The sequence below is a fragment of the Sarcophilus harrisii genome, chromosome 3 (genome assembly GCF_902635505.1).
Source record: "Sarcophilus harrisii chromosome 3, mSarHar1.11, whole genome shotgun sequence".
NCBI lineage: Eukaryota > Metazoa > Chordata > Mammalia > Dasyuromorphia > Dasyuridae > Sarcophilus > Sarcophilus harrisii.
In genome coordinates, this window is record NC_045428.1 from 235,127,541 (window position 1) to 235,140,491 (window position 12,951).

At 33.5% G+C, this 12,951-nt stretch overlaps 1 protein-coding gene across 3 annotated transcripts in view; it reads right to left on the reverse strand.

Annotated features, from left to right (window-relative positions):
• The window catches only part of PDE9A (phosphodiesterase 9A), a 149,692-nt gene that overhangs the window by 11,735 nt on the left and 125,006 nt on the right, over window positions 1-12,951 (reverse strand). For 2 of the 3 annotated variants that reach the window (XM_031959226.1, XM_012544374.3), the window contains 6 exons: window positions 11,259-11,345; window positions 9,924-10,028; window positions 5,577-5,659; window positions 3,673-3,829; window positions 2,449-2,562; window positions 426-530 (listed from right to left, as the gene is read on the reverse strand). In XM_031959226.1, the coding sequence (XP_031815086.1) occupies window positions 426-530; window positions 2,449-2,562; window positions 3,673-3,829; window positions 5,577-5,659; window positions 9,924-10,028; window positions 11,259-11,345 (651 nt within the window). The remainder of the gene's footprint in view (window positions 1-425; window positions 531-2,448; window positions 2,563-3,672; window positions 3,830-5,576; window positions 5,660-9,923; window positions 10,029-11,258; window positions 11,346-12,951) is intronic. The other variant, XM_031959225.1, reaches the window with a different exon arrangement.

Here is a 12,951-nt window from a genome sequence, read left to right on the forward strand (position 1 = left end):
GCATGCATAATCTTCCTTAACTCCTTCCAAGACTCTATTTTCCTTTTTTTTTTTTTTTTTAAATTTCCCCAATGCCTAGCATAGGGCTTAACACACAGTAGGAGCTTTAATCTTTTAAAACATTTTTGACATTGTATTTTGACTCCCATGCAGTTTTTTTGACCAGTTAGACCAGGGGAGCATTCATTAGTAGTGTATTGTGATCCAACTATATTAGCATTTGTGGGTTGTCATTGTCTTTGATTTCAAAAATTGTAGCCAATTTTATTTCAAATATAAGCAAGCAACAATCACCCCTAATTTTATCAAATCTGTGGAGATATGTGATGTTTCATTACACCTTATATACAACTTTCAACTACTGACCATTGATAAAAACATGACTAAATGCCATGATATAAAGCTTAACTTTGCAACATTCTTACCTGCATGAAATATTCTTCTAATAAACAGTCAACCCAGGGTTCTGCTACTTCCATTGGTCTGACTTCATTGGATATATCACAGCATTTTATCAATATCATTTTTAGCTGAAAGAAGATGTTTTATTATCAAGAGTTTTGATAAATATCCATAGACATGTGGATTTACAAGTCAGTTTCTGACATTTATAGTAATTAGAATTTCCAGGTAAGTCACTTAATCTCTCAATGATCTAGGCAACTTATTGAAGACTAAATTTCAGAAAAAGTGTTGACCTTGTCTTGTTGTATAGTTTTCTTACCCAAGGTTCCTTACACCAATAAAATAAAAGATTTATTTCCCATTCCTATTTGTCTTCTCTTTTTCACTGGTTGATTGGTAGACTTTTCACATACTTTTTATTTTCTAGAAAGCAGATAATAGCAAATGTATTGATTGATTAGGAGAGTTTATCTTCTTATCCATTAGTCTTTGCTATGGTTTACTGGAAATAACACTCAACTTGAAGTCAGGAGAGAATGCGTTTTGATTGTGTTCCTTTATGTAAGTCATAACTACTCATCCTTAGTTTCATCATTTATAAGTCCATTTAAATACTTCAGTGGATCTGAAATCTTATCAATGAAAGTTCTCTCTCCATCATTACATACCACAGTCCATCTATGGGTTTCTTATCTTCTATGATCTTTTTAATATTCTTCCATATATCCTTTGTAAAGAATCCACACATTGAAGGTCATCTTTAGATGTTTTATGGGTAATAGTGGAAAACTTGGTCTGTCCAGTTGTTATTCCTTGCTAGTACCATAGGATCAGTACATTTTCTTTTCTAAATCATCAATTTCCTTTTGGATATTCTTTACATCACTCCTCACACATGGGTCATTACTGAGAAAATATTGCAGTTTATATCCACCATGGATTTCTCCATCTCTTTTATGTCACCTGTAACTTATGTCCTTTGGAAGACTGTGGTAATCCAAATAGCTTAGATTCCTTGGAGATGATGGAAATCCAAGATTCACAACCAAATCATATTGCCAAGTATACATTTGTATTAAAAAGATGATTTCAGTATAATGAATATTCTATGGTCACATTCTCAGAACAAGTCTATTATTATATGTGCCTTTCATTGTTCTAGGGGTACTTTGCATTAATCCTGTGAACTAGGTGTATTCATATTATGATGTCCACTTTATAAATTAATAAACTGACAGAGAAATTAATCGACTTGCACAAAACCATGCAGTTTATATTAATTGCAAAGCCAGGACATGAGTTTAGTTTTTTCTGAATCCTAATCTATTTGAATTATAGCTCATAATCCATTTCAAACCAAAGAGTTTAGGAACATAGATTAATCTTTTTCTGATGATCTATTTGAAATTCTTGCAGTGTTGAAGCGTGATCTTTTTCTCTTTACTATGGATGTGCATATTTTCCTGTTTTAAATAAATTTCAGTCTAATAAAGTGCCAGATGTAGAGAGTTCATTATAGTAACAAGAATGCAGAACAAAATTAATTAATTTCCTCCATTTCCAAAACAGATCACATAACAGAAACTGGAGAATGTATTATATTTCAAGGCTGTTCAGCAATAAGAAGACCTCAGTTTTTAGAAATCAACTGGGATTTCATAAATCAGTATTGTTTGCTGATAGAGACATAATCTTTCAAAAGCAAGTTTACATTATTGTCTTCTTGGTTAGTTTTCTTGGGAGGCAGGTACACTGTGATATATTAACAGCAGGACACTTTAATTAATTCTGTGATTTTTCAACTTTTAGTTTATCGATGTATATTTGTTATGGATTCTGTCATATTTGGGGCACAAATGGCATTTTACAGAATTGACAATAAACAAAATTCTGATAGCCACTTAACAGTTATAAGTTCACAAGGAAAATTATGACTTTGCAAGGTGGTAAGCATTGCATCCTGCACATAAATATGATAATATAAGCAAAAGACTTTATTGGATTGTGGTCACTGGAAGAATGAAACATCAGAAGCCTACTTACATAAATCATATGTTCCTCATTTGTGTAGTCAAAATTTTCCATTTTTTCCTTAAAAGAATCCAAAATTTCTGCATGTCTTGCCATGTCAGTGGCCAGGATTAATGTAATTATCCCCTAAACAATTGAAATGAAAATGAATGAATCAAATAATCTATCAAAATATTTATAAACACATTTATAAATATAAAATATTTATATGCCCATTAAACATTTTCTCTGGGATTATATTTTACAGCCAACCAGCAGTAGGATTTGGGAGGAGTGCAAAGTATTAAATCAGTTGTGGCAGAGATGGTTTCTGGATCTCTCAGCCCACAGACATTAAGGGGATCAAACAATTGGTCAGAAAGAGACTACATGGGTCCCTTTATTGGCACCAGGGGCAGAATTCTTTTGTATTGTCTCTATTTGGATCTGGGTTATATTCCTGGGTCTTAGTCCCAGGATTAGGAGGAATCTTAGTATATTAGAGCTTGTTTCAACGAGGGATCTGGGATTCTGGTTGTGATTTCAGGGCAGAAAAGTGCTTGTATACACAGACTAATGTATAGGCTAGAAGAGTAGAAACATGCCTCTTCCTAGATCATGCCACTTTGGAAGAACTGAAAATGTACAGGTCTACAGAATTATATCTGCACAAAACCCCTAAAGCTTGGGACAGTGCCCCTTATACTTCAGAAGCAGCCCCACTTTAGCAGAGCTCTAATAGTCAAGTAGACTAAAAAAATGTTCCTGACTATAGAAAACTATTACAGTGACAGGGAAGCTCAGAATACAAACTCAGAAGATAACAAACTCAAAACTGCTACATTCAGAACTTTAAATAAAAATAGGGGTTGGTCTGAGGCTGTGGAAGAGCACAATTTTTTTTTTAATCAAGTAATGGGGGCAGCTAGGTGGTACAGTGGATAGAATACCAGCCCTGAAATCAGGAGGACCTGAATTCAAATCTGGTCTCAGACACTTAATACTTCTTAGCTGTGTGACCCTGGGCAAGTCATTTAACCCCAATTGCTTCAGCAAAAATAATAATAATAAAATAAAATAAATCAAGTAAGGTAAGTAGAGGGAAAATTGGAAAGAGAAATGAAAGAAAAATGAAATATAAAAAGAAAAAATAAAGTTATGAAAATTAACTGCAATAACAGAAAGAAAATGTCATAGAAAAGTGTCCTCTGCTCCCACAGCCTAGACATAATAGTTATTTGGTCCCTATTTACAAACCTGCCTTATCTTTTTGAAATCTTCTGGTGTTACATTGGAGAAAATATTGCATTCAGGCTGGGAAATGATCTGGAAAGCCACTGCACAGTGATGGTTCTCCAGAGGTGAAATATCATTGTAACGTATTGCAAGCTCTGTGCGTGCATTAATCTGGTAACTGATATCAAGAAGAGAGTGAGAAATGTAAGTACCACATACATTTTATACAGATGTTATATATATTGTGATAAAAATCTATGCTATCTTAAATTATATATATATATTATTTAATTTTATTTTACCCATATAACAACACTGTTAAGTAAATAGTTTCCCTATTTTACTATCCTTATTTTAGAAACGAAGATATTATAACTCAGAGAAGGTCATAAGTATTACATAGGAGAGATGTAACTCAAATTCAGACCTTCTATTGACTAAATAGATTATATTTTGGACTATATCCTACATATAAGGTAAGAATTGCAACATATAAAACACTGAAGCCTTGTAATTATTTTCTTTGGAGTAGAATTTTTTACACATTCAATTCAATTTCATTTAGCAAAGTTTTTAAAAATGTTACTTTTTTTATTAAAGTTTTTTATTTTTCAAAACATATGCGTGGGCAATTCTTAAATATTAGCCCTTGCAAAACTTTGTGATCCAATTTTCTCCCCTTGCCCCATGCCCTCCCCTAGATGGCAAGTAGTCCAATATATGTTAAACATGGTAGAAATATATGTTAAATGCAATATATTACAAACTTTTTTCTAACACCTTCTACATACAAAGCACTGTACTAGGCAATGACAATACAAAGATGAAAACCATATAGTTAACTCTTGAAGAACTTAAAATCTAATAGGGGGAAAATTTAGAGACAAATTTTATGTGTCAAGTTTGATCATAAAGCTAAGAAGTCTATGCTGTGAGTGGTTTCTGAAACTAATTTCATTACTTTATGTCTTATTATATATTTATGAACTTGCTCTAGCTTTCACAATGTATCTACCTCTCCCCCATTTACACATGTATAAATATGTCTGTGACAAATATATGTGTGTGTGTGTGTGTGTGTGTGTGTGTAGTTAGGGATTGTTCATAGATTTTTTTAATACTGAATTTTGAGAAAAAGGTATTCCATTACAAGGTCTTATAAAATGCTAACATTTTCAACAAATTAAAAGCAATTACTTAATAAATAAAACCAAAATCTATTTTCAAGTCAAACAGTTTTTAATTTATTTCCTATTTCATAGGATCATCAACCTAAAAGAAAATTTAAAAGCTGTTTAGCACAATCCTCTCAATTTCTTTGCATGACCAATTAAATAAAAACTTAGAATTCGGGGCATCAGAGAAACTGAGAGATTTAATTAAATTCACACAGCTTATCAGAGTTGAAATTTGAACCCAGGTCTTAGTCTATAATCAGTGATGTTTTTATCTTGTCAGACTGTTTCATATTCATGTTTGAGCATATGTTGCTGAGTGTGATTATGCAAAGAAAGGACATAAATTTTATAATTTCCTCTAAGGAGGTAAGTACATTCTCTATTTGTGAGAAACCATGATTATAATGGATAAAATGAGGATAAGAAAAGAGTATCTTCATAAATGAAATCATGACCTTCCCAAAATACCATTACTTCTTCTTAGAAGAAAATAGAACTTACTTTTATTTTTTCAAATTTGCCATACTGGAAATTCATATTATAGATGATAAGATATATATAAGGAGAGACATGAACACTTTCATTAAAAGTATATGTCAAATATAAAAAAAGAGAAAGTCTAATCTTACAGCTACAACTTTGAATTGTTACGAATATCAGATGATTGTTTGATACAATGAATCACTTCTCTTTTGCTTGTAAGTTTATCCTTTAAAGTAAAGATGACAAAAACAATTGTGAACATACGTATTATTGTATCCTGGGTGATCCAGATCATGGCAGATAGCTGCAGTCATTAGAACTAAGATATCCATTTGAGAAAACTTTTCCTTCAATAGAAAAAAAAAATGCAATATTGTAGTGATTCAGCTTTTTACTCTCACTTTACAGAAGAATGATGATATTTGATGAAAGTGAACGATCAATCTCACATAGTTAGAATGAATTCCTTTCTTACTTTGACTTCTTAGAACTTCCTTCAAAGGGACACTTAGGAGGTACTATTTGCATAAGGACTTTCTAAATGCTTCTCCTACCCCCACAATTAACAGGATTCCTTGTCTCCTGAAATTGTTTTGCTTGTTCTTTGCATTTACTTATATATCACACCTCTTTCAACAAAGAACCAAACAGAATGCTGCAGAAAAGGTAGTTTGTGCTGGCAATTGGGAATGAATTTATTATTTCTTATTATGATACATTCTATCCCATGGATTCAGAGATGGTGTGTACTTTAACTTTGAAGTTTATTACATGAACTGTGGAGAAAATAGAAAGGAAGTGAGATGAAACTTATCTCTTATGAAAACTGTTTTAACTGTTAATATATGAAGAAGTTTATGAAGAAGGGGCAGTTCACAGTAGCTTCTGCAAGACTGCTCCCTGCGATGGCTGAAGAAAGGACAAATTTGAAAGACTATCATAACTAGCTATTTTCCCTAAGAAAATGAATTTAACTCTCATCTTGAGGAAAAGTGTGAAGGGGAATCTTAAAAGACTTTTGTCAGCCTCCTTAAAAGTGTTTGTTTCTGACCTTCCCCAAACTTCCCTCTCTACTATCACTTTCACCCCTTTGAGAAGAGGCCTTTTAAAAGGATGACTTTTACTTGATTCTTCTCAGGGGTTTAGTGACCCAAGGCAATTCCCAATAGATTTGGGATAGAAATTGCCATCTGCATACAGAAAAAGAACTTTGGAGCTTGAATGTAAATAAACACGTTATGTTCCTTCTTTTTTCTGTTGTTTTTTTAAATTCTCTCACATGGTTTTTCCATTTTGTTCGGATTTTCTCTCCAGCATGATTCATAAAGCAATGTGTATTAAAATAAAGTTTAAAAATAAGAATAATAAAAGAAGTGTTTTTTTTAAGATTTTAGTCATTATGTAAACTGAATTGTGAAATTATGTGGAGCCCAGAAGTGAGCTCTAATGAACTGGGGTGAAAATTAGAGGTAACAATTGAGAAAGAAGTTACAATTTTATTAATTAATAAAGTTCCAAACATTCCCCTAGATTACTTTAGAATTCAGGGTGATATTAAATATAGGAATAAGTTAAGTAGCAGACTTTAGAAATGGCCAACAAGGATATAATGGACCTCAGACCTTCTGTAATCTTGATTATGTATACATACTGCATTTCCCCAGTACATATCTCCTAATAGATTCTCTAACAGACTCATAAACATCTGTTTAAATCTTCCCCTCTCTTATCAAACTTCCTATAATTTTGTTTCCTACCACTCTCTCTGCTGAGGACTTTGCTTCATAGTTCACCAGAACAATTGAGGCCATTCACTGGGTTTGACCCTGACAAGGAGAAGAATCACCTTTTTTTTTTTTTCCCCCATCTGAAACTGAAAAGAAGAGTGGGAGGTGGGAGGAAGACATTTGAGTGATATGAAATGAGCAGGGTAAGAAAAAAGGGAGTTTCTTGGCAAATGATCTTTGAGGTTTGTTTTATTTTTATGTTTGTTTTGGAGAAAGTAGATTTGATTTAGTTGACATAATTGATTTATGGAATACAGTGAGTCACATGTGATAAAGTATTATATTTTAATAGGCATACATATTTATACAATTATCTTGCTGCATAAGAAAAACTGATTAAAAAGGAAGAAAAATGAGAAAGAAAATAAAATTCAAGCAAACAACAACACAAGAAGTGAAAATGCTATGTTGTGATCCATATTCAGTACCCACAGTCCTCTCTCTGGGTGTAGATAGCTCTCACTGTCATAAGATCATTGGAATTGGCCTGAATCATCTCATTGTTGAGAAGAGCCACATCCATCAGAATTGATCATGTGATGAAGTATTGATTCAGTAAAAAGGCTCTGATATTTGTTAATTTGTTTATGAAATATTAACATTTATTTCTAAGTCAGAAAGGGCAATATGGGGACAAAGGTCAATTTATTAAAAAAAAACTCACTTTGGGTTCATGAGAAAGGTAGGCCCAAATATTGAGAGATCAGCCCAAGAAAGATATGACTTTGACATTTGGAAGAACTAAACAAGGAAATAACCTTAGCCATCTGTGTTCTCTCTATGTGTGTCTCATTATCATTGTACAAGTTTATGCTTATTCTTTCCATGGATGCTGTATGTACTTTCAAGATAATGGACCCTTAGAGTTATGGTAAGGGTAGCAGGGAGGTGGTCATGGTGGAGGTGAAGTGAGAATGTTTTGTAATTATTGTTTTTGCTATACCATCTTAGTAAATGTTTTTGCTAACAGCTAATACTATGTCTACGAATTGATTGTTAATGGAAAGTAATAAGGATAATCATAATAATTAAATAGCTATTACTATGTGTCAAGTATTTTACAATTATTATCTTATTTGATTCTCACAACAACCCTGAGAGATAAGTGCTACTATTATTTTCATTTTACAGATGAGGAAACTGAGGCAAAAAAGGTAAATCACATATCTAGTGTCTGAGGCCACATTTGAACTCGGGTCTTCCTGATTCTAGGCATCGTGTTCTATCTATACTATGTAGCTACATACTTGGTGTACTTCCCATTTTATACCAGTCTTGTGGATCTCACAACATGGCCAGACCCTGTTTGAAGTTAATAAGGAGAAACTGGTGCAAACTTTTTTTCACTAGGTTTTCAGATAAGGACAAACCACTTCCTGCCTCTTCCTTAGGGATTCCAGACTGGGAAAAACTAATCATCTTCTCACTAGGACTGTGGACCATTCAGAGAGTACAACTCTTACTGTTTTTCTGCCAAGAGGGGACTGGGACAAACCACTTTGCCATCCCGTTCCCATCAATTTGATTTTAAACTCCTGGCTTCTTTGTTTAGAGACGGTGTGAATAATGGAGAAAGAGGCAGATGGTGGAAATAATTTAGGGTTAGAGTTTAGTAAAGCATTATTTGCAATAGGAGAAGAGAGCAAAGGATGTAAAGTTAAAAAATAGTGTAGTGTTGGGCTAATTCACCAAAGAGTTAAGTTTGAGAAAATGGAAGGAATGACAAAGGAAAAAGTTTAAAATTAAAAGAAGTTTGTTCATTTTGGAGCAGGTATGTCAGAGGACAAAGTGGGCAGCCAGATCAAAAGTGGAACATTAATGAGTAGAGTTGAGATGAATGGGAGTAAGCAAGTGGGCAGCTGGTTTTGGAGAATAATGTTTGTACATCATTAGGTGAGCATTCTGAATTCCTGAGATTAGAAGCTGGAATGTGCTAAATATTGAGAAGTTTGTCCAGCTAGAGTGAATTTTGTGAGAGAGAAGTCCTGCCTTGAAGGAGACAGATGATAAAGACTATTTGAAGTCCTTGCTTGAGGTGGACCTTGCAGCAAGTGGTGATGCTAAATGCAGTGAGGCCTCAGGAGATCTACAATGCAGTAGGAAAGATTCAGGAGGCAGTGGTACTTCTCTTTCTCTCTCTCTCTCTCTGTGTGTGTGTGTGTGTGTGTGTGTGTGTGTGTGTGTGTGTGTAAATGAAAGAAGAGCTCTTATTCTAAAGCTGTAGGATATCTAGGAGGCCATAGAAACCACCTAGCCCTGGCTTTGTGGTCCCAATTGAGTTCTGCTTTGAAAGTGGCTCTGAAGGAAGGTAGGAAACTGGTGATATGATGACAGAGGGCAAATGGGGGAGCTTGTCTCTTGTGCAGGTTCTATAGCAAAGACCAGAGCCAACAGAATCTGTAAGCTACATGTGAGATGAATGGTTAGGTCTTATCTTCAGGGACTAGGAATGGTGGTACTGCTGTGTCAGATCTCTGGGACATAATGGTTAGATATGAATAGTAGACATGGGAGGGTCTTGTGTATTCCACTGACAGTCAACGTATAAGAGGATAAGAAAACAACAGAATATAACATTAACGGCTTTGAAACTCTTAATTTTAATTTTAGGCTGGGGTAAATTTGGAGGTAGATGTCTGTCAACGAAAGACTGCTAATAGAGGGTTCTCCTTTTCCTCTGCCCAAAAAAGGACACCTTTTTTTCCCCCCAGATAAAATTTGGATCTTGTTTTTATTCCTTCCTCAGCATTATGAAGCTGTGATGAGAGCCCAGACTGAAAGGAAGGAGATTTATGTTCCTAGAGGAGGCAGAACAAGGACCCACCTGGAGAAAGCAGAGAGATATCATGCAATACATCATCTGGGTCACACAGAAGCAGTGTCGAAAGTTATGAAAAGGGTTGTTTCTATAGTTATCATGGATGCAAAGCTGCCAAAATAAAATAAAATAAAATAAAAATACACACACCCGAGCTGAATTTCTGACACTATTAAACACTTATGCTTTTCTAATATGAGGAATACTATCCATCTTTTCTCTCCATTTCTGACACTAACTTCAGACTTTGTTGTTCTTTTTCCTTCCCATCTACCCTCAACCAGATCTTTTTAAAGTAATAACAATGGTCTTTATTAGTATCAGGTGCCTCTCTCTGAAGATACTGAAATGACCTGATAGATTCCACCTGAAGCAATTAAGATTACCTTTGTGACACATGAGAAAGATGGTTTCCATAAAGTGAAATTACTTCCATGAGACATGTATGAAATCAACAATAAAGCAGAGAATAGAACTTGGATCTTCTAAAGCAAGACCCATTAAAAGACATCATATCACTTTACTTATGTTAGTTTGTACATTTTTTCTTTGATTCTCATTTTCTTCAAACTCATCAAATACAGAGATTAAGATGCAAGGTATATTGTTTTATTTATAGTAAAAACAGGCTTTAGGAGTTGTGTCACCAATCAGTTCAGTTGTCCTTTGTTTTTATTTTTTATCTAAAACTGTAATTTCAGTGAAGAAAAGAATTCCTGATGAGGAAACTCAATATACAAATGATGATCAACCATTCTTGAAATTTGTAGTCTCAGAAGTGGTCTTGAATAGAAGCTATAAATTAATTCATTTTTTAATCAACTCAGAATTAGAAACATCACACACACACACACACACACACACATAGACAAACACACATATACATACTTGTCTCATCTCTATGGTCCCAAGACTTTTCTTGAGCTTCTGGTTGCTAACATTTTCCTTAGATCTTGAATTTTTCAGGCCATCACATCAGAAAAAATTTTTCAAGTTGGATTTGCAACCATATCAATTTCTATTCTCATTATATACTATAAGCTACTTCATATAATATGCTTATATATAATTTCATCTAATTTTTCTTGTTTCATATAATATGAATATACTTCATAAAATATGAGTAATTTGCTGTTTCATATAATATGATTAATAATAGCTTATATAGAAGTTATTTCAGCTTGGTAGAATTAAAAATCTTTTAACAAGAAATCAAGTTTCTAAAAGCGCTCCTGAGGCCATCCTTCAATTTTAGGAAGCTCAGTTTTGTTGGAGAAGTATCTGGGGAATCAAAACATTTGCAATTCCAAACGAGAGACAAATTATATGCTTAATAGTTACCAGCCACTTCTTTAGCGTGATAGGGTTGATATTAAAATCTTTGACTAGACCAAGATCATGGTACATGTGTTCTAAACAGCTTAGCATCTGTAAGGAAAGTGAGAAAGGAATTGTTACTAAACATGCTGACTCATTATAGAATCCAAGATTGGAGAGGGATCTGAGAGGATATCTAAGACTTCCAGAACAAGCAGATTCTTGTTCCTGACCAAATATCCGTGCTACAAATCACTGAAAGTGGTCATCTTGCTTCTACCTGAAACTTCCCATTTCACTTTTGGATAGTTCTAATTGTTAGCAAGTTTTTCCTGACATCAAGTCAAAATCTGCCTCTAAAACTTTCATCTAGCTTAGTTCTACCTTCTGAGACCAAACAGGAAAAGTCTAAACCCTCTTTCTTGGCAATACTTCAAACATTTGTGTACTAATTTCTTCAACAGCCTCCTGCTTTGAATATGGTATAAATTTCCCTTGCATTATCTACATATTTAAGGTATCAAAGAGATGGGTAGTTTAAAGCCTTACTAATATAAATCTAGTGACAGCATAAAGAATTCTTTATTTTAGAAGTCAAGAGGAATTCTATAAAAGGAGGAGGGGTAAACAAAGGGAAAAATATGTAGATGGGATGGCAAATGGCCATCTCAAGGTTACATTTATTTTTTCTGTGTATTTAGAAAAACATCTATTAGGGAATGGCTGAATAAACTGTGATATGTGATTATGATGGAATTCTATTATGCTATAAGAAATGATGAGCTAGGTTCTCTCAGGAAAAATCTGGAAAGACTTTTATGAGCTGATGCAAAGAGATATGAATTGGGTAAAAAGTAACAATATCATAAGATGATCAACTGTGAATGGCATAACTGTTCTTATCAATACAATGATCAAAGACAACAGAAGGACTTAAGATGAAAAATGCTATCCATACCCAGAGAAAGAACTGATGGTATTTTGAATGCACATCAATGCATACTTTATTTTATTTTATTTTTTTGAGGGGTTTCTTTCTTTCTTTCTTTCTCTTTTTATGGTTTATGTTTTCTTTCGTAGCATGACTATAATAAAAAAAATTACATCACTACACATGTAAAGCCTATTTTGAATTGCTTGTATTCTCAAAGCAAATGGGTAGTGAGGGAGGAAGAGAAAAACATGGAACTCAGAAGTTTAAAAATAAATGCTTTTAATCCACTCTGCTATCTGCTTCTGATTCATGGGAGAGTTCATTCCATTCACATTCACAGTTAAGATTACTAACTCCAAGAATAAATGTTTAAAAAAAAGTGTTTTTACATGTAACTGAGAAATTTTTAAAAAGAAAGAAAAAACATCTCTTTAATTAAAAAGTTAGCTCAAGACTCCAGTATAAAAATATTGAAAACAAAATCCAAGTTCATTTCTCTTATAAAAACACTTCAAAGGTGTAATTCAAAGGTATACATAAATATATAAAGCATAAATATAAAGCAAATAAAAATAAACTTTGTTATACTTCAGTAATGTCTCATTCTTCTTGATCCCATTTGGGATTTTTTTTCTTGGCAAAGATACTGCAGTAGTTTGCTATTTTTCCAGCTTATTTTACAGATAAGGAAACTTAATTGAATAGGGGAGTCACTTGATTTAAAGAAAATCACTTTGACAGCAATCTGTAGGATGGACTGGAATAGAGAGAACCTTGAGCCAA